The sequence below is a fragment of the Hemiscyllium ocellatum genome, chromosome 16 (genome assembly GCF_020745735.1).
Source record: "Hemiscyllium ocellatum isolate sHemOce1 chromosome 16, sHemOce1.pat.X.cur, whole genome shotgun sequence".
Lineage (NCBI taxonomy): Eukaryota > Metazoa > Chordata > Chondrichthyes > Orectolobiformes > Hemiscylliidae > Hemiscyllium > Hemiscyllium ocellatum.
In genome coordinates this window covers 59,960,802-59,983,950 of record NC_083416.1, presented here as the reverse complement: position 1 = coordinate 59,983,950, position 23,149 = coordinate 59,960,802, and the positions used below count along the sequence as shown (strand labels likewise).

General features: G+C 38.3%; 1 protein-coding gene across 2 annotated transcripts in view; it reads right to left on the bottom strand.

Annotated features, from left to right (window-relative positions):
* Positions 1 to 18,384: 18,384 nt before the first annotated feature.
* Positions 18,385 to 23,149, bottom strand: part of LOC132823444 (gamma-aminobutyric acid receptor subunit alpha-1-like) — a 45,939-nt gene continuing 41,174 nt past the window's right edge. For both annotated transcript variants that reach the window (XM_060837311.1, XM_060837312.1), the window contains exons 9-10: positions 19,117 to 19,319; positions 18,385 to 18,696 (exon numbers count right to left, since the gene is read on the bottom strand). In XM_060837311.1, coding sequence (XP_060693294.1) covers positions 18,385 to 18,696; positions 19,117 to 19,319 — 515 coding nt within the window. The remainder of the gene's footprint in view (positions 18,697 to 19,116; positions 19,320 to 23,149) is intronic.

Genomic DNA, 23,149 nt, shown 5'->3' with positions numbered 1-23,149 from the left:
AATCTCATCCTTAACGATGGGTTCAAGAATTTTACCTTCAACTGAGGTTAGGTTAATTGGCCTATAATTTTCAAACTTTTGTCTTGATCCTTTCTTGAACAAGGGGATTACAACAGCAATTTTCCAATCATCCGGGACTTTCCCTGACTGCAGTGATTTTTGAAAGATTACAACCAACACCTCCACTATTTCTTCAGACACTTCCCTCAGAACTGTAGGATGTAGCCCATCTGGGCCAGGTGGTTCATCAATTTTTAGACCTTTTAGCTTTTCAAGTACTTTCTCTTTTGTAATGGGGGCACAGTGGAAAAGCTTTGTCTTGCAAGCAGTGCGGGCATATCTCATAGTTAAGTAGCATAGATAAGTCAATAATAGGTAAACAGCGGCAAAAGAAAACACAGGTACAGGCAAATGTTAAGGGTTTGTGAGCCCATTCAGTATTCTAACAACAGTATGGTAGAAACTGTTTTGAAAATGGCTGGTGAGTGTGTTCAGGCTTCTGTACCTTCTCCCTGATGGTAGAGGTCGAAGAAAAACATTACCAGGGTGGGGTGGATCTTTGAGAATGCTGGTGGCCTTTCCTTGACCTCAAGATGGATTCTATTGATGAGAGGTTAGCCTTTGTGATTGTCCAGGCTGAGTTCACCACTCTCTATAACCATCTTCGATCTTGAATGGTACAGCTGCTATACCAGGTCGTGATCCATCCAGACAGAATGCTCTCAATGGCACACCTATAAAAATTGGTATGGGTATCCGCCATCATGCCAAATTTCCTCAGCTGCCTGAGGAAGAAGAGATGTTGTTGGGCCTTTGTAACTAGTGCATCCACATAAAGAGTCCAAGAAAGCTTGTTGTGGGTGACCACTCCCAGGAGATTGACACTCTCCAATTGTTCCACCTCTGTGTTGTTTATGTGTAGGGGGGCATGAGTAACATCCCGCTGAAAGTCAATAATGAGTTCCTTGGTTTTGCCGGCATTGAGAGCTAGGTTGCTCTCAGTGCACCATTTTTCCAGGTCTTCCACCCTCCAGTCTGTAGTTTGTTTCATCGCCACCTGAGATTCGGCCGACTATGGTGGTGTCATCCACGAACTTGTAAATGGCATTAAATAAAAAGTATCTTAGTGATGGGGTATCAGTTTCCGTGCAGTTATTTCAATAATGAACTCACAGATTTGTCAGCAGGTGTTGAGAGTCTGACAATCCTCCCCAGAAAGGCAACTGAAGACTTGCTGAGGACAGCTGGCAAAAGTCATTTCAAACATTCCCTTCCTTTCAATGGCAGCAGTGAAGTATAAAAGTGGAGAATGAAACCTTTTTTTAATTATGTATTTCATTTTCCTTTACCTCAGAATGCTTGCCAGAAATCATGCAGAGGAAGTGATTTCTGGCAAGCATTCTGAGGTAGCAAGGCTACCTAAACATTTTACTGGAAAAAAACATGAAGACATCCCATTCATACCATATACCCAACAAATTGCTTCTCCTGAGTTAACGTTAGGAATTTGTTTCTTATCACATATGACAACATCCTTGTTTTTTATTTTCCTCAAAACAGTGTTCATTTACCAACAAATTTCAAAGTACTGGATACACTAATTCATGATTTCTTCAATAACGTCTGATGCACACAATTAAGTTGCTGTTTATGTATTTAAAAACAAAATCTGCACATTTGTTTAACAACAAATTTAAATTATTTTTCAAAACCACTGAAACACAAAATGACAATTTTAACATTAAGTTTTATTAAATGATTTTTAGAATATTTTTAAATGTCAGTATATTCCTCTGCCATGATGAAGTAAAAACTAGAAAATAATCATGCCTTATACACTCAGTAACAAACCAGCCTGGCACTAACATCATGTCACCAATTAACAGGTGGATGAGATTTCCTACTCGCACAAAGTATTGTCAAAAATCCTGAAGTTTCTGGTTCTACTTTGAACATTAACATCAATGGGGTGGTTATGATGGATGCAATGGGAAAGTTTGACTGAGGAGCACACAGCAAGGAACCTCAACTGTTTATATAAGAAAATAGACACAACTAAATCAATTGTAATTCCAACAATAATTGGGTGAACAGTAAGTTGAAAACAAAATACACTCACAAGCCCAGATTTCAAGTCTAAGTATTTCACTATTTTAATATAACAAGGACTTTGAAAGCATTGTCTAAGTTTTTATTTATATACATTAGTGGGATATGGACATCACTGGCCAGGCCACCATTTAGCACCTATCCCAAAATGCCCTTCATAATACGCATGTGAGCTGGCTTCCTAAACCATTGCAGTCATTGGGATATCAAAAATAGGGTGTTTTTTTCAGAAGGAAGTTCCAAGGTTTGACCCAGTGACATGGAGAAACGACAATATAGTTCCAAATCGGAATGGTATGCAGCTTGGAGGGGAGCTTGCAGGCTGTGCTGTACCCATTTAATGTCCTTGTCTTTCTATGTGGTATAGGCCTGGGCTTAGAAGGGGCAATTGGAGGAGCCTTATTGAGTTTCTGCTTTGCATCTGGAGATGGTTCACACGACTGCTAGCATTCTTCGCTGAAGGGCTGAAGTGAATGCTGAAGATGGTAGATATGCTGCCAATCAAGAAGGCTGCATTCTCCTAGTTGATATTGAATATCTTGAATGTTATTGTAACTGCACTAATCCAGGCAACTGGGGAATATTCCATCACATAGAATATTCTTGTGGATAATGGACAGGAATTAAAGGGTCAGGAGATAAGTTATTTGCAACAGAAAACCCAGCCTCTGACTTGATCTTGTTACCATGGTATTTGTATGGCTGATTCAGTTCAGTTTCTAATCAGTTGTAATCCATGAATGATGAAAATAGGCAATTCCAGCGATAATAATGTCAAGAAACGATGATTAGATGCTTTCTTGTTGGAGCTGATCATTGCCTTAAACGTGTGGTGGAAATGTAACTTGTCAGTCCAAATCTGGATATTAACCCAGAAGAAAACTATTCGTGGTCAATGGAAATTTACCAATCTTTAAAGGTCTCAAATATTGGTTGATTTGCTACATCTACCAGGTCGGTGCTACTGTTTAGTTTTTCCCTCTTGCTTGCCTCATATTCTCAGGCTATTTAGTCTAGTTCTATCCCAGCTGGGGAAGTCATCCTTCATCAACCCTGTTTTAACAGGTTCCTAATCCTCGTCCACTTACGGATGATTCTTGGACTTGAGGATTTTATAAACAACACAATTGCACGGACGCAGAGTTTGGCTCAACCACAAACTTAATGTTTTATTGAATCCATTAATGCCTCTAATGCAGTTTCCTCTCAAATAACAGAAGCAAAAAGTTAAACTAACTAACCCCAGTTCAAATCCTTCTGTGATTAACTGAACAGGTCACCTCCAATCCCAGCTAAGCTCTTCTGCAATTTGACTATGGTACAGAATTAACTCAACAACATCACCATGATTTGTTTGCACCTTACTAAAACATCAGTAAAACACCATGTTTCTATTTCTAAACCTTTATAAAGATAACTTCTGATCAGTCTCTCTATGATTTCGCTGAAATATTTACAATGGTTAGTTCATTTAATGTTGATTGTAGGTCAGATTCAGGCTGACTGATCTTGACACTTCCAACTGCCGTGAAATCCCTTTGACTTGTCTTTTTTATTATGATTAATACCGCAGTCTTAAACCATATCAGCTATTGTCATTCTGCAGTATCATACAGTATTTAGCACTCTTTTATCTTTAGTTTGTTCAATGACCTGATCTAGACAACACTGCAGACATACCGAGCTCTTATTATTTCAACAGTAAAAAAACAAAACAATGACATGATGAGAGATCGCTGGCTTCAAAGTTGATGGGCAAGTAAATACTTCTCTCATTCATGACAGCAGCGAATGGTGCTGTCTAATGGATGTTGTCTGGGGTCATTTGTTTAAGATAATGGAGTTCTCAAGTTCTTAATTATGTTATATGATGATAGTTGTGCTGTACTATTGTTTATGATTCAACGCCTGAACTGAATCAGACAATGGCAGGTACTTCAAAACAGTGTTGTGATATTGCTCTATTTTTCAATGTCTTTGTTGTATAAATTCTGAACCCAAGGTTGAATAAATTACTTTCTACATTGCCTGCATCCGGCCACCAGCCTCTGTATGTCTGCACTGAGGATTGCCTTCCATTCTGAAATACAAGTGTCCATAAGTTTTGCAGTTTTTCATATTTTATAAGTTTCTCTAGTGGAGAGGGATTCCGATCCTACATCTCCCCACTATAACCATTGTGTAAGTTACTATGAGAATTCCACATTATTTTTCTAAACCATAGAGAGAACAAGCCCTGTCTCCTCAATTTCTCCTCAAAGGACAACCTAGGAATTAAGCTAGCCAACTTCCCGAAATGGCAATTATCCTTCCCTAGGCAAAGGGACCTCAACAGCACAAAGTACTGAAGATACAGTCTAACCAAGGTTGTATACAATTGAAGATCAGCACTTTTATCCTTGTCTTCCATTCTTTTGTGATAAATAGAACACTACAGAACAGAACTGCAGATGCTGGAGATTAGAGTCAAGAGTGTGATGCTGAAAAGCACAGCAGGTCAGGCAGCATCCAAGGAGCAGGAAAATCAACATTTCAGGCAAAAGCCTTCATCGGGAATGAGGCTGGGAGCCTCAAAGGTGGAGAGATAAATGGAAGGGGAGTGGAGCTGGGGGTAAGGTAGCTGAGGGTGCAGTAGGTGGATGGAGTTGGGGAGGGTGGAGCAGATAGGTAGGAAGGGAGATGGACAGATGGGATGGGTCATGAAGATGGTGCTGAGCCTATGGTTGGAACTGGGGTAAGGTGGGGGGAGGGGAAATGAGGAAACTGGTGAAACGCACATTGATGTCATGGGGTTGGAGAATGCTGAAGCAGGAGATGAGGCGTTCTTCCTCCAGGTGTCGAATGGTTACGGAGTGGCAATGGAGGAGGCTCAGGACCTGCATGCCCTCAACAGAGTGGGAGGGGGAGTTGAACTATTCGGCCATGGGTTGGTGGGATTGATTGGTGCGGGTGTCCCGGAGATGTTCTCTGAAGTGCTCTACGAGTAGGCGTCCTGTCTCCCCATGTAGAGGAGACCGCATCGAGAGCAACAGATAGAGTAAATGACATGTGTGGAAGTGCAGGTGAAACTTTGATGGATGTAGAAGGCTCCTTTGGGGCCTTGGACGGAGGTGAGGGGGGAGGTGTGGGTGCAGATATTGCAATTCCTGCAGTGACAGGGGAAGGTGCTGGGTTGGGGGAGTAGGTTGTTCGGGGGCATGAACCTGATGACGTAGTTGCAGAGGGAGCAGTCTTTACGGAAAGTGGATGGGGTGGGGAGGGAAATGTATCTATGGTCGTGGGGTGTATTTGCAGATGGCAGAAATGACCGAGGTTGATACAATATATATGGAGGTTGGTGTGGTGGAAAGAGAGGACCAGGAGGGTTCTGTCCTTCTGAGATTGGAGGGGTGCGGTTTGAGGGTGGAGGTGCATGATGCCTATTCGCAGAGCAATTCAGAGAACAGCTCCAGGATATCTGCACCAATCAACTCCCCTCCCACTCTGCTGAGAACATGCAGGTTCTGGGCCTCCTCCATCGCCACTCTCTTATCACCCAACTCCTGGAGGAAGGATGCCTCATCCTCTGCCTTGGGACCCTCCAACCTCATGGCATCAATATGGATCTCACCAGTTTCCTCATTTTCCTTGCCCCCACCTTACCCCAGTTCCAACCTTTCAGATTAGTACCATCCTCATGACCCACCCCATCTGTCCATCTTTTGCTTCCCACCTATCTGCTCCACTCTCCCCTCCGATCTATCACCTTTACCCCCACCTCCATCCACCTATTGCACTCTGAGCTACCTTCCTCCCAGCCGCAGCCCCCTCCCATTTATCTCTCCACCCCCCAAGACTCCCAGCCTCATTCCTGATGAAGGGCTCTTGTCCAAAACATCGATTTTCCTGCTCCTCGGATGCTGCCTGAATGGCTGTGCTTTTCCAGCACCATCCTCTTGACGCTACAGAACAGAAGCAAGCTTTTTGGTCCACCATGTCTGTGCCAATCATGATGCCATTGCAAGCTAATCCCATCTGCCTGCATATGGTCTCTATCCCTCTATTTCCTGCTGAATCACTGTTGCTTCAATACCATCATGCTATTTCCTTCCCATATAGCTTGCTGAACTTGAATGTTAGCTTTCAGTAATTTATGAGCAAGGACTACTGGGTTCCTTTGAACATAAACATCTTCCAATCTCTCACCATTTAATAAGTACTCTGCATGCCCATTTCTCCTGCTGAAGTGAAAAAGCTCACACTTACCCACATCACATTCCATCTGCCACATTTGTCAACTCGCTCAGCCTGCCTAAGTCCCCTTGAACCTCTTTACATTATCACAGCCCACAGTCTCATCTAGTTTTGGGTCATGAACAAACTTGGAAATATTACATTTAGTCCCCACATCCAAATGATTGCTATAGCTTGTGAAAAGCTGGGGCCCAACTACTGATTACAATGGTACCACATCCTGCCAACCTGAGAGTAGCCCATTCAGCGTTAAATGTTTACATATTTTGGCCAAGTATTAATTTTGGGGAGTTTCACGGAGGTTTTCGCTCTATGAGCTTGTTGATATTTAACATATGATTCCCTGATGCTCACTTCATCAAGTATGCACACCACTTCAAGGCAGCATTCTGATACAAACTTGCACTCAGCTGTGGAGGAAATTCTCACTGGTGCTGGAATCTTATAGCATTCATGCTGTGTGCATGCACCATGTATAAACTCCAGCTGCACACACTGTTGCTGTCAGCCTGGTCTGAACTAGACCCCAGGTCAGTGTAATATCCACAGTAGAAGGAAGGTACAACAGTGCCACAAAAAGGTAATAACCTTCACTCAGCAAGAGTAAGTGCCTTCATCCTCTCTTTCTCTGCTCCCTCACTCTCTCACTCTACTGTTGCATTCAGCTCTCACCAAGGCTCATGGTCTACCACTCTCAGTATTAAAGGCAGATCTTTACTCAATGGCTCACACTCAACCCATCCCCCGAAACCATGAATCCTTCCTGAACTCTGTGTTTCACCCATGACACCACATCATCTACTGTGACTTAGAATGGACCAGCATTTTATAGACTGTCTATAGTCTCCCTTGACTGGATTAAGGACTAGTTCACTTAGACTTTCTGACAGGGCCACTTGGTTGAAGCACATGTGTGTTTCCTGTGTAAGACATCACTACGTGCAATAGGCATGACATTGACAAAACACAGTGCCATACAGCATAATGCCTATCCCCTTGACTATTCATTACTGGCAAACATGGCAGCTTGGCTTTGTATCTGCACTTAAAAGCAAAGCAAGACAAAACTACCATGGGTCTTTATGTTCTGAATGAAGCAGCACTGTGCAAAAAGTCATGGCAAAACACAAATGCTGTGTGTATCCAAACACAAACAAAATAAGAGCTAAGAAAGCAACCAAAGACCGCTGAGATACATCCTTTCCTAATTAAAGAGATAGATGCCCCCCTGCATGCAAAATAAAGCTGCATTATGATATATCTCTGTATCTGAATCCCAAGACTCTTTTAAATGCTGCTATTTTCAACTGTTTTGCTGTTTAAGTGATACAGTCTTCTTTCTGCTTTAGGTCTAAAATGAATCATGTCACGTTTGTCTACACTCCTATCCTTTACATATAATGCCTGAAGCAACATGACCATACATTTTAACCCCACCCCTTCCTCCACTACCACCCCCAAACACATGTAATCTACTCAGTGAGGCAACAAAAAAGATGACTTCTTACTGCTCCTATGACAAATGATCATACAAACAGAGGCAATTCTTATACTTAGAGTATGATGAAAACATTAAAATGCTGGTGCTTATGAGTTTGACACATAATATTTCAAGTTTTCTTCCTTTTGGTCAATGCAACACCCAATTAGAAAGTTTTATGAGATTCACATTCATCTGGAAAGTAAAGTCACTTGCAAGGTTTATAACAGTAGCCAACACAAGATAATTGCCCTCGTTGTGCAGCTCCAGGGAACGATCTATCAAACAAATATTATTGCTGTTCTTGAGTTTCCAAAAGTCACCTTTCTTCAGGAGGCAGATGTGTTTATTTCTGCTTTGTACATTCTTCTTCTTCGGTGTTGAATAGTGTATAGTGCCTTTGAACATCCATGAGATTGCTTGGTCAGCATTTTAGTTCAGGCATAGCACCTACTACGCCATGAGTCATAGCAGCAACACATAAGTGGCATCTCATAGCAGATTAAATATTTTTGGAAACTTGCATTGATAGTGATTGTATGAATTATGAGTGCAATAGTGCAATAGATACTAATGTGAAATAATCATAAATTGGGGTATACATTCCACCCAGACATTAAATGCATGAAAGCCATTTGCTTAGAAATTGCTGAACAATATTCCAATAGCAGCATGAGAACTGTTGATTGGTCCATGAATTCCAGGGAATCATGCACATTAGTGGAAATCGTGTTTTCTTGAATTGTGATGGAGCTTGCTCTGTGTCAAAGTTGATGTGTTGTCAGAGATAGTTTAACAATACATCACTCACCTGATTAATTGCTCAGGGGCCACATAGCAGTTTGGTTGTGGTTCCCCTCAGGAGGCTAGAAAGCTAGTGGTGATATAGCAATTAAAGAGTCATTATATTGACTTCCAGCATTACCACAATACTAATTGCTGACTGTCCTTGTGGGTCATTGTTCACATGGTAACTCAAGTCATTAACCACTTCAACGGATAACCATAGTTTTGGAATGCACTGCTGCTTTTTCCAACTTACTCAGCCTTTTTTTGATCCTCAGTAAGCTCTGGTGACTGGCAGCACACTTACAATATTATATAATATAATTGGTTGTAATACTACTGTATAATATTATTGTTCTGTTCTGCCCTTTGTCTCCTTAAATTCACAAAAATTGGAAATCAATGAAGAACTTCTTCTATTATTTAAATGATTAATAAAAAGCCATTTACAAGCTTTAAATGACATTGTTAAGTAGTCACTGGTAAAATAATAAACTTATGATTTCTTTATAAAGATCCTTTAATCATGGTGAACATCTCATCATAGAATGACACCATAAACTGGTATGGCTGTACTATTTGTTTTTGTTGCCCTTTCCTAACAATGTCCATGATGGGGAAATGTATTGAAAACATTTCCATTTTAGCTTTTATAATCTTAAATTATTCTTCTTTTCATTGATTGTACTTGCCTCCCAATAGGAGCAAAGGTGAAAGATTAGTTGATAAGCTATGTATTCAGGTCGATGAGGTTAAATTGAATTTCTGTGTTAATGTTAAAACCTTATTTGCAGACATTGCATACTACTGTTTCAGTGAAAGACCACATTTTTAAATATATACAAAACAAAATATGATCTATCAAGCTAGACTTCACTCTGTGAGCTAACTTGTCCAGTAATAATATTAACTACTACAATAACAATCATGAGCTGTATGGGAGTTGAATTCATTCATTTTAAGAGGGTCTGTATTCTTTCCAGAAAAAAAAGAAATGGGTACATGGAGGTTTGGAACATAAAACCGCTGTGTTGCGATGCAGATGGAACATAAAACCGCTGTGTTGCGATGCAGATGGCTTTGAATGTTGCTACGAGTGAAGGATATAACGTTGGATGTTTTGAAATTTTTGATTGAAGCTAAATTGACTGAATGCAGAAGTAAGAGCAGGGTCTGATAAGGATGAGATACTCCAAATGATTATTCAACATTTACAATTGAAAGAAAGAAACCTGAAAATGTGGTTTCACAGCTGGAATTAACTAAGATAATTAGAAAGGAAAAGAAATGACTTTAAGAGAGAAAATTAAAAGAAACGACTTGAGTTAGAAGAAAATGGAAGGACACGGAATTAATACAATTTGAACTCCAACAAGATAGGGAAGGTGGATAATATGAGTTTATCAAAAAACACTTAGAGTAAACAAGGGAGAAAAAAATAATAATTCAGAGGATAATGCTGATTCCAATGTGGAATTTGACTTAATGAGAAATCTATTCTTAGAGTGTTAGGTTATTCAGAATTGGGTCCAATAGTAGTTTGCTTCATTTGAGAAGGTAACTGGACAGATGAAGTGGCCAAAAGTGGTTTAGACTTTAGTACTAGAGTGTTTTGACAGGTACAGCTATGAATTTGTATCCCGGTTTGTCAGAGAACGATATGCAGTATACAAACAGACAACCCCTGATTCTTATCAGATGATTCACAATGTTTATCGATTAAAATTTTAACACTATAAAGAAAGAAATCCAATCAGAGATTTGTAGAATTAACAAAGGAGAAGGAAATGCTGTAGGTCCAGTGGTGTGTAGAGCTGGAGAAAACTGAAAATGTAAATGAAGTTATGATTATGGAAGAATTCAAATGTATTATTCTGTGAACTTAAAAACTATCTTAGAATTGTTAAAGATCAGCTGAAGTTCTGGAGAGTAATCCCATTGGACTCCTTGTCAGAGGATGCTGTTTAATTTAAATGTTATTTGTGTGTGCTGTAATTGCTGAATTATACATTTGAGTTATTTTATTTCTAATATTGTCCACAAAGGCTCATTGGAACTGTCTCCAAAGCATCCAGGCTGATAAACTGCACTCATTGCTCTAACACTGTATTGAAAGTATCCACAGGAATGGATGAGAACCCCATGTGTCTGGAAGCCCAGGGACAGTTCACATTCCAATAGATGTGGAACAGCCTTCTAATGTGGAATTTCCAGTCAAAGGTGCCCTCAGGTTGAGGCAAAAATGCAGGAGACCCTCAGTCACTCATCTTTTATGGAATGTTGTGTAAATGAGAGTGGTGTGGTGCTATATTCCATTTGGAGAAGGCAGCTCGAGTGCCATGTAACGATGCTCATGATATCTTCAATGCAAGATTTTCTTCCTCAGGTACCATAAGATGTCTTTTCCACATCAGATACCCACAGGCAGAGTCTGTGTTAATGCTGTTTTGTCTGGGTAATGAGTTGTGAAGTAAATTAGAAGCTTGGTCATGTTAATATTATATTTGCAGTGTTGACAATGGAAGATCAACGCAGCACTTAGTAATGAATCTCACTTGGTTACTGGGAGATGGAGGTTTCAGCATCACCACATTTGTTGTCTTGGTCCTTTCCTGCTAGGGCTATTTCCTCATAATGGAAGAGGAGACAAATTTCAGGCACCCTGTCTTGACTTTTTCTTCCCCATTGTGTGCCATTTTCTCCTGGAATAAGACAAAGGGAGGGATTGAGTGAGATGCAAGTGGCTGGTACAGGGTACTGTTAGTGGTGGGGAGGAAAGCTGATGAAATGTTGCACGTAAGTGTGTAGGGAGCACAGAGTAACCTGGAGATGAGCATGAGGGAAGATAGCTTGTGAAATTGTGCAACTAGTATAACATGGAATCTTGATGGAAAGTGGATGCAGTCACAGAGTTGGGGGGAGTATGAAGAAGCAGAAAGAAGACGTTGGCATCACCCTTGTGCAGCGAAGTCATGAACCATCTTCCTGCATTGTTGGGCATTCCTCCAGACCATTGACATTGCACTGAACTGGGTGGCAATTGTAGAGCAAGCTGGCAGGGTCTGCTGTCCTGGTCTCCTCTGGCCATCCTGAGGAAAGAGGACAATCCTTCTTTTCACCAACTCACCCACCAGGACATTCGGGTCTCTGTTGGCAAAAAGGGGTGCCAATTTCCCTTTTCAGACATGTCCTTTAGAATTACGCAGCGATACTTTCTGAATGGCAGTCCCTAGATTGCATAATTTGACCTGGTGCACAGCTGCAATATAAATATGGCATCAACCTGGCCAGAATCCCAGATAGTCATGGCACTGGTGGGAGCTTCTACTACAATTGACTACAAGATAGTGTGCTAGATATGCTATAGAAATATGGAACATAGACAATGAGTTAGCAGCATCGAGTTGCCTGGAATAAATTGCTAGAGCTGACTGCAACACTGTCCACAAAATTACCTGAAATTGATACTTAGCCAGATTTTGATAAAATTAAGCCAAACAAGCTTCACAAAAATTCTCAAAGTGCATGACTTTTAAAGAATCAGTTCAAATCTCTAGTGGTCCTGAGGAAAATACAGGTACGTCTCCATTATTAACCCATCTCACTATCCCTGTGAGTTTCTGTCAGCTTTTTCATGATGTTCTGTGTTTAAGATTTATAGTCAAATGGGAAAAGAAAGGTTTGTAGTCACTCCTGCCTATATCTTCCATGGGACATGGACTGTCTGCTGTACCATACCATTTTTTCATTGTTACCGCCTGGTAATTGAACAAAATAAGATATTAATCCTTCGCGTATCATTATTTTGCCATTACCAACAAAGCACATTATCCAATCCTGGTCATACCCACATTGTGATTCCTATGGCCTTATTTAATCCAAAAAGCCAGGCTTAACTTCATATTATTTTCCATATAAACCGAAGCCCAAAGGTTTGAAATTATCATTGATGTTCTGAACCCTGTTTACAGTTGATGTTTACATTTAGATTCTAAGTTCCCAATGTAGCCTTATCAATGATCTATAAAAGTCAAAAAAGATAATTACTTACAATTTTACCAATTGTCCTAATAATATTCAGAAGTATAATACTGCATGAACTTCCTTGTCAATATAATCATGAAGTACAGTTTGATTGCCTTTGTCTATAGTCGTGTCCAATTGCAAAATCCATTATCAATTTAATATTTGAATACATCATTGTTCATTAGTCTGGTGACTAAAACATCGACACAAAGTGAAGGCTAGAATTAGTTTGGTGGAGTTTAGAAAATTTATTCTGTGTTTGAGCAAGCAGAGGTACTTGTAAAAATAGGAGCTGGTGTACTTCAAATCATTTATGGACAGTGCTATTTGTATTGCAGGAAGAAATATTTTTATGTCAACTTTTTAAAAAAATATGATACAGCAAATTGATCTAAAAGTAACTGAAGGGTGCTGCTGCTGATACAATGACTCAGGAGTTGACCAATAATTTAAGTTTATTATCATCAACTAGTTCAGTAGCAACTATAAGAGACTGAAATATATTCAAGAACTTGTGATAAACTCTATAATCCAATAAAATCTCTTATCTCTCGCATCAGACCCTAATACAATCTTTTCAGGATTTTAAAGTTGTAGTATTCTCATTTTGACCAAACAAGGCAATTATATTAAAAAAAAATCATAATGCAATTACAGGTAACATGGCACAGGTTGATGGCTTGGCCCTTTTTGCCTTTTCTCAAAATGTCTTTATATGTTTTGTCTCCTTTTAAACCCAAGAGTTCCGGCAAAGGCATTACTTTTGTTACAAATAATAGACACACTGTTACAGTAAGAATGATATGATCAGAGACAGCAAATTTCAAGTAAATTTGTTTGGGTAGAGAAAAGGTTTATTTAAAAATAAGAACAGTTCATAGCAATTCTAAAGTGAAGCCTGAGCGGGTCAAAGAGGAATACCACAGCCTTAATGGGATTTATTGCATCTGGGTACATTATATCGCTCACCATTTGACAAATGTACGAACGTCATTTGACGCTTTAGCCAAGTACTTGCCATTAGTCCAACAGTAATTAGCAGCCTTCCAATATAATAATTGTATTCAGCAAGGAAGACAAAATGATTTCAGAGAATAGGGGGTTCTGTCCAATTGTTTTGTTAAAAATTCCAAGCTTTCTGAATAAATTTGAATTCTGTACCTCACTTTACGTCTCAAAATTATTATTTAATATAATTGGAAAAAATGATCAACGAATGACAGAAATTGCAATTCAAGGCTTTCAAATCAGTCAGTGTTTACTACAACAAATAGAAACTATGATAGTCAGTTCCTAAGCCTTTAACACTCCTTTAACACTTCAAACTTCACTGACCGGGCTATTTCAAATTGAACTTAAAAGTTTGGGATTTTTTGTAATTTAACAAAACCCCCTGGTATCTGACTCTGCAAAGCTCTTTATAAAAGCTCAGTTAGGATACTTCAATTTGGTAAAGTGTATTTACTCTATACATTATTTATCAATTCACATTTACATCTATAAATTGAGAACAAAGATGTGATACAAAGCAGTTATTGCATAGCAAAAAAAGCTGACTAATTTCATTAGATTATTCACAACAATGTGCAAAAGACGCATGAAGATATAGGGAGTAACACTTAGATAGCAGTGGTTCAAAACGGCAGCATTCTTTTAAGATGGGACTGTCTACAAATAAAAAGAAACTTTTGAAACAGACAGCAAAAACGTCTGAAGCATTTACAAGAAAGAAGAAGGAGCTGCCCCCACTCTCCACCAAATAAAATAAAATTCTATACAATTTTATCTACACAGGTTATTTAAAGTTATATTTCCACAGAAACTAGAAGCCCTTACATCTGAAGTATATTTTTCTTACAGCAATATTGCTAAAATATAAGGCAGTTATGAAGATGAGGGATTTTGTCAGCTTGACATTGTTATACTTTCGAGTCCTCCTTCAACACTGCACTTTTCAACTACAAAGGTATATTGTTTGTAAATAAATATTTGGATAATATATTTACAAACTGGACTTAATTAAAGGGGAAGTATGTATTACCAAATTGCACCTAAATTCTTAATTGTCAGGAAAAGAAATGTCTTTACATCAATTGGTGCCTTTCAGTCTGACAGAGCTTACTCGTGTTTTAAGCTTTAGAATGAACTGTTCAGAGGCTGCCTGCAAACTGAAATTTTAAGCAGATCGCACATGACATGTCTATAAATTTTGCTCCATTGACATTATCAATTTAGATTACTTAATATGGCCTTATCGTTCCTATGAAACATGGCGCTGAAGTTACATCAAACTGAACTCTGCACAAAACACTGTTAACCAGGCTGTCTTTGTGCCAAAACTCAGGAATACCAATAAGTATTAAAAAGCTTCTTTGGATTATTTGGAAATGTTGGGGTAATTCATTAGAACATATTTTTCATCATCTTCCTTGAATTAAATGGAAGAGATAAGAATTATTTCACAATTTGTTTTTTTTTAAATCACTATAATATATGCCGGTGTGCCCAGTACTGATTTGTGCCTTTTAGTTTTCAATTGGTTTCATTGTTTGCTCTTTTTGATATAAGAAGTTCTGAAACTGCACAACATCACAGTTTTTTTGGTTGATGGTACTCTCCAAAATGAATCACTCTACTTGCTATAATTGCTATTTGGATATTAAAGAAAGAGTAAATTTTGAAAACAAATTCAACAGAAATTTCCTTTCAGCTCAGGTTGATACATGGGGATCCAGCATTGATTTTTTTTAAAAAAGTCCTTGTATAACCAACATATTAAAGACTTGAACAAGACTTTGCCCTTGAAGTTGATCAATTGAACAAAGTGGTGTTGATTGTGGGTGAAGATTGGAGAGCAAAAAGTAATTTCACAGAAAACAAAGCAAAAAAAATCCTTCAGCACTTTTAAAAAAAGATGTTTTTGAATACTTGCGTCAATTAATAGTTTATCACATTTCAATAGTAACTTCATAAAATTGAAATGTTGTGCAGTTTATAAAGCTAATATTAAAAAGCTAATTTATTATCTGATCTATGACAGTGTTCTCCAGTGATTTCGCTGAAAATTGAGCTTCCCTCTGCACTGATCAAACACTACCTTAAATACATTCGTACTATTTACTGTGTATTGAGTTTCCTCAGCATATTCATAAGATAGGCAGGATTCAATTTATAGAAAACAGAAGTTAAATCTCAGTAATACTTTGAAAAAGAACAATATCACCTCAAAGTTTTCAGCCCTGTTACATTTTGTTAAAAGTTCTCAAATTATTTATATTCAAATTTTAACTTGAGTTCTCATTATTGATCAAATATGGATGGACCAGTCCATATTAGAATATATTGAAATTTTGTTTAATGTTCTTGGAACATTGACCAGAATCCATGTTAAATTATTTTGCAATTGAATGAAGTTAAAGCATTTCATCAGCATGTAGCTCACCTCCAGCAATCTACACGTAACTTTAGTGACAGCCCAATGCATGTTGCTGCATGATAGTTTTAGCCATATGGCTCCAAGTGACAACTCCTGAGATGTGTGCCAGAAGATAGACAGAAACACATGATCAAAATGTGTCATTATTGTCAATGACAGGGCAGAGAATGTACACATGATGTGATAAAATGATTTTGATATTCACAGTAATGCAGTGGATAGGGGGCTTGGGTGTGGAGATATGTAGATATAATATGGACATGGTGAAACCAGAGACATACAAGAATATGAATGAACAACAATATTACATTACATCTAGAATATCCTTACAACCTGTTCAAAATATCTTCATTTCCTTTCTTGCCTGGTTTATATTCCTGGATTTCCCATTGAACTGGGATTTCTCTCTTTTTCTTAAATTTTCATTGCTTTAATTAGTTCAAATTGTTGGTATGAATTAGGGTGGATAGGATTTACATATCAAAGTTGAGAATGAGAGATCCATATAGTGCAATGTTACCAATGGCAGTGAAAAGGGTTTTGCAAAGTCATCTTTATATTTAGAAAACTTATATTTTTATTTTTTTTGTGTTGGTGTCTAGCACCCTGATGAATATCTGTTGTAAAACATTGCCAAACAGTCTCTAGAGAAGGATTCATGGATGTCATTCAGTTTTCTTAGCAATACAAGTAATACCAATGGGCAAAAATGTAAGATTCCATTCTTATATCGAAAAAAAATGAAGTACAACTATAAACACAAAATCTGGGGATGCTGGAAATCTGAAAATAAAGGAAAAGTTTCTGGAAATACCCAGCAAATGGGGCAGCATCAATGGAAACAGAAGCAGAGTTAACACTTTTTCTTAAATATGAGTCACATTTGACTTAAAACATTAGCATTGGATCTCCACAAATGCTGTCAGTAATGCCAGGTATTTTCAGCACTTTGTACTTTTATTTAATTACTACAAGCACATTGCCACCTGAAAGTCATGAAAATCAGTTAATTCAAACATGAACAAGGATATATTTGTGCAAGAAAACATTGATAAGCTTTGAACGGAAGACCACTTGGAGTGCTGTGCTGTTACCTTTTATCCTGTTTTTGTATTTTAAAACTAACAAGGGGAAAAAAACAAGACATTAAAATAACATTATCATATCTAATAAGCTGAAATCAATGAAATAAATCAATTTTGTGATCTCTTAATTTAGGGAGCTTTTAGTTTTCAAAAGAATGCTTGCATGGTTCTTTAACCCTTTCCAATGCAAGATTTTTCAGTGGTTTTCATTGGTATCTTCCCTGGCTGAAGAAAACGGAAAAACTACCTTTATTGATATCTTTGAAACAGAAGTTAAAGGTTATGTAGAACTTTTGCTTTCACATCCATATATCACTTAATATCATAGAGTATTTAGGATCTTCCAGGCTTTTATATAATGCTAATGTAAATGTTCTTGTCATTTAAAGCAAAGAAATAAGCAGCTAATTTAACAGTTTTTTGGAAGGAAGAGGGAGAATATTTCATAAATTAATCTTCGCTTCACTTCTCAAGGCAAGAAATTATTATGTACCAGTTGACAGCACACAGTCCTCACATTATGGTCTTATTATTCTATAATGAACTGCTCAGGTCATGAGCCCCACTGACTATTTTAATATCTATTGCCACTTTGGTGCATAAAATTAATTGTATTCAAAACTATGTTTTGCTCATGTATTGTTATAAATAGGTGGTTCATATAACATGAAAGGAAATATAACTAAGCCATATACAACCTTCACAGTATAAAGTTCTACATTTGAAAACTTCTTTCCCCAAAAGATCCTGAAAGTAAAGAAAATAATCTATATAGTTTGCAGCCAGTGTCGATCATGGACTTTGCCTGACTATGGAAAAGCTTCTCACTATTCCTGGTCAAGAGCCAGAAATGATTAAGACTATTTTACATAAACCCTGCTGTGAGAATAGTTAAAATTCAAATTTGTTCTGTTATGGACACACTGCTAAAAGAAAGTACTTGTAAAATGAGAATAGCTAATTAATAATAATTCTGTTCGGTCAGTTGGATCACAGAAATAGACTGGTCTCACCACCAAAGTATAATGCTTTATACACTTATCGAGAGACAGCTTGTGAGTTCTTTCTGACACTGTCAAATAGATAGTAGGATTTTTTGTCTCGGAAAGGGCTAAAGAAAAAAGATAATATGCAACAAATTGAATGGCGAGCTATAATTTGTTAGAAGTTTCATAGAATTTCCCAACAAGTGAAATTATTTTCAAATCTAAGCTTTTTTTCATTGCTTCCTAGTTATGCTCATCATCACCTTTGATAACTAATTCTCGATTCAAGTAAGTAGCCCAATAAACCAAGTTGAAAATGCCAAACATTAATGGAAATGCTATTCTGGCCAGTCTGTCAATTTTGCTGACACTGTTGAAAGTTTTCTTCGGTTCTGGAGGCTTTTGCTCTGGTTTGGGTTCTTTGGATTCTGCACCGGCACTCTTCGCAATAGTTGCCAGACCTGCATCCTTTGCAATGTTTGGGGCAAAGTTCGCTGATGTTGCTGTGTAGGTGTTGTTTTTCTTCAATAGAGCCTCTCGATCTTTTTCCTTTCTCTGTGAAACACAAATCAAAAAAGTTGGGTTCAATAAATTGTCAATGTGGTAATTTCAAAAGGATATCCAATTTTAACTATGCCATTACATTAATGCAGCACTCACTTTGATCTTTGTCTCTCAATTATGTTCACTCTCTTTTCAAATAGAATACAAAATCCCTTTTAATCTTAGTCATGCTAAAGTAGGATGTTTCATTAATTCAATGACATTGCGCAAAACATAGGGAAAGGTGACTGAACCATTTAATTTTCTCCAGTATTCAAGTCTCATTTCTGTGCCCAGCCTGAACCGTTAGCACATTTTTCTCCCGCACAAAAAAATTCCTGTCTCAATATTTAGCCATAATACATTTTACAAAAAAGCTTCTCAACAATCTGGTTCATATTATGTAAATAAAAATACAAAAGCTCATTTTACCTTTTCAGGAACTAAGCTTTTTCCATCCCAAGCCCAACTCCTCTTTGTGAAGTAGTTCACTGTAGCAAATTCAATAAGTGCTGAAAACACGAAAGCATAACAAACAGCAATGAACCAATCCATAGCAGTTGCATATGCAACTTTGGGGAGTGAGTTCCTGGCACTGATGCTCAGAGTTGTCATGGTCAATACAGTTGTGACCCCTGAATAAGACACAAAAAAAACTCTGGAATAATTTATTGTAATGTTTAACTTTGCTTCATTTAACACTCAATGAAAAAAACACACTGGATTTATTAATAACATAATACAATTATGATCACTGCAGATTGAATCTTGTAATTTAGTTGCATGCACATATTATTGTGAATTTAGCACTCAGCCTTGCTTTCAATTTTCATACAAATTATCATTATTTTAGCAATGTATAAAATGTATTTCCAAACAGCAATATGCTTAGTAATAAATGGGTCTATGCAATAATCTTATTATATGCTACTAATTCATACTGTACCATAGGAGTTAAACTTCTTTCAGTGATAACTTTAACACAGAACTGTCATGTTTCTCCTGATGTCAATTTTTAATTTTATCAACACAAAAAAAGTTATCTTAACGATCTGAGATATACCTTGATACTAAATCTATATGTGTGATAAGATGGTCGGTGCAATGATATAGAGGAGATTTTCTAGCTAGAATTGTGCTGAACAATATTGATCTGGATCTTCTAAACAAAGGCAATCATCAGATTGAAGCTCCACTTGAAATTTTCTCTAAGATGGCAGTACTCCACATTTCTTTGTCTTCCCAACCCGGCTTCTCCAGAAATGCGGAGTGCAGCATTCATGGTGAGCTCTATTGGATTACAGTAGAATCAGCAGAAGACAGGACACATCCCCTTTTTTATGACATTGGTTGTCATAAAGCAAGCTTAATTGCCAATAAGAATAAGTGAAAAGGTGTATGAGTGAATGGAAAAATGCTGGAGTAGATTGGTGGATAGGTTCGGTTGGTGAGGTAAGTGGTTAGGAAGGCAGGTTATATCAGAAAGATGATGGATGGAACCTCGGGTATTATAAGCCTGTTAAACTATCAACCTTTTGAAAATTGTTATAAGCATAATTAATATAAGGTGACTGAATAGCTTCACGACTTCCAGTTGATCTGATAGAATTAACATGATTTTGTATGTAGTAGATCATAAGTTGATGAAGCTAACTGAATTTGTGAAAGAGATGACTAAAATACTGGATAGGGTAAATCTCTGGATGTTATTTAGATGAAATGGCAGAAAACATATAAGCTGAAGTTTGTAAAATTGATTGAGAACTATTGACCTAGTCAGAAGTTAGTTGAGCAAGAGGAGACAGAGAGTGGAGCCAATGATCTGATATTCTAATAGGAAACATGCAAGTAGCGGTGTACCACAAGGATGTTTGGACTTCAACTATTAAATGTACAATGAAATCATAATGGATCAAATTCAGGTAAACTAAAACTCTAGTTATTTCAAAACCATCAGCCAACCATTGCATTGGCAGCAAATGCAAGTGAAGCCATAAGAAGCCATATTCTAAACTGATAAATCCAGATTAGCTGAACTTGTGAAAGCTTGAAGATGAAGGGCTTTTGCCCAAAACATTGATTTTCCTGCTCCTCGGATGCTGCCTGACCTGCTGTGCTTTTCCAGCACCACTCTAAGCTAGACTCTGGTTTCCAGCATTTGCAGTCCTCACTTTTGCCTAAAGCTTGACATATGACCAGTCAGAGCAGAATTTGGGGTCACAAGAGTGTGAAAGCATGAATCTCTGCAAGCCATCATTGACATCAACATCTTTGTGTGAAGGTATTTACAAAGACTGCGAACATGGCTCAAGCTGTGAGCAAGTTAAAAGTGTTGTCAATTGGTGAGAAGGTGAAATTGACACAGCAAGTGGAAAGAGTTGAAAAGTGTGGTATTGTAAAAGCACAGCAGGTCAGGCAGCATCTGAAGAGTTGGAGTGTCAACATTTCAGGCATAAGCCCTTCATCAGGAATGTTGGAGAGGGGGAAAAGGGCTGAGAGATAAATAGGAGGGTGGGAGTGGGGTGAAGGTGATTGGGCAAGTGATAGGTAGATACAAATGGGGAGTGAAAGTGATAGGTCGGAGGGGAAGGTGGAGCTGATAGGTGGGAAGGAAGATCAACAGGTAGGACAGTTCAAGAGGGTAGTGGTGAGTTGGAGGGTTGGATCTGAGATGAGGTCGGGGAGGAGGAAGGATGAGGAAACTGGTGAAGTCAACATTGATGTCGTGTGGTTGGAGGGTCCCAAGGTGGAAAATGAGGCATTCTTCCTCCCGTTGTTGGGTGGCTTGGGTTTGGTGGTGGAGACGGCCCATGACTTGCATGTCCTTAGCTGAGTGAGAGGGGGGTTGAAGCCGTTACTACAAGTGGGAAGGTATGGCATGAAATGAAAAGTGGATGCAGCAAAGTAGTGGGAGATTCCACTATCACATTTGTCAACCATTCTGAAACACAAGGTAATCATCTCAGAACAACTTGGCAGATCGGCATTCTCTTGAACAAGTAAGAAGGTATGAACGGCTGCTCATCCCATTTTGAAAATACTTAGCTAACATGGTTCAAGGCAGCCCATGCAGAGAATGTATCCATCCCGAGTCCATTCCTGCAGGGAAGGGTGGCCATCCTGACAAAGTGGGCCCACAAGGAATTCATTTGCACTAATAAATGGTTGGACTACTTCAAGACAAAATATAGCTTCATCTTCTACACAGTAAGCTGTAAGGGCGTAGTGGTTACAGCAGCAATGACAAACGTTTGGTTCCATAATGGTCAGCTAGAGAATGAGAGACATTGCAATCATGAATGAAACTGGACAGTTTTAGCATCTTTTGCTAAATCACTCCTTGATGATTAAAGCTGAAACATGTAACGGTAGAAATCAAAGTAAGGAACACTGCACTGAAAAGCAGCTATGGCTTGTTAGGAAAATCCAAGAAGCCACTATGCTTCTTCATGAATGTGAAGACACGACACAAGCAGTACAAGGCTTACAAATCCAGGTGAATGATCTCCAGCATTTGTGAGGCATGTATCAAGAAAGTGGACAAGACATATCAAAGCAAGCTCCAGTATAAACAACTGCCCACACATCCAGATATTCATGGACTCAATAATGTCAAAGTCTTGTCTCCCAACACGATGACCAACCAATGGATTAGGAACCTGAAAAGTAATTGCTGATGGTAGCTGATCTTTCAGGTTATTGAAACCATCAGTAAGAAACAAGAATACAAATGTTTGTGAGGCCATGCTCATGATGAAGGAAGTGTGGAAGATGGTGACAGAAGCCGCAATCACCAACTGCTTCTGCCACACCTAGCTCAATGAACTAACATTGCTCAAGATAGCAAGGATAAAGGTGAGGATAAGCAACTCATCGACAAGGCTCTTTTCACTCAGCTGTAAGAGGCAGACATAATGTTCCAGCAGAGACTTATACTGAGGTGGTTCACAGAATTGACAGATCAGGCATCTGTAGATATATTGTACAATCTTCAGTCAAGGAGGTGGATCATCCAGACAAGCTCAATGAGTGCCAGCCCATCCATTCATTAGTTTCCATGGCTGAAACCATGAAAGCCATAAAGAAACTCTGGAATTTCACACAGTAGCATGAAAACATTGAAAACATGTTTGACGCAATTAGAACATAGAACATAGAAATGTACAGCACAGGATAGGCCCTTTGGCCCAAGATGTTGTGCCGAGATTTAATCCTAATGTAAAATATAATAACTTAACCTATGCACCCCTCAACTCACTGCTATCCATGTGTATGTCCAGCAATCGATTAAATATCCCTAATGACTTTGCTTCCACCACCACAGCTGGCAACGCATTCCATGCATTGACAACATTATGGATTGAATCACTCTCACCCAAAGACAGCACATTATGCAGAAAGGTTTACCAAGTGTTTCTGCAGCCAATTCCCAACATTTTCCAATTCTACAAGGTCAAGCAACTGT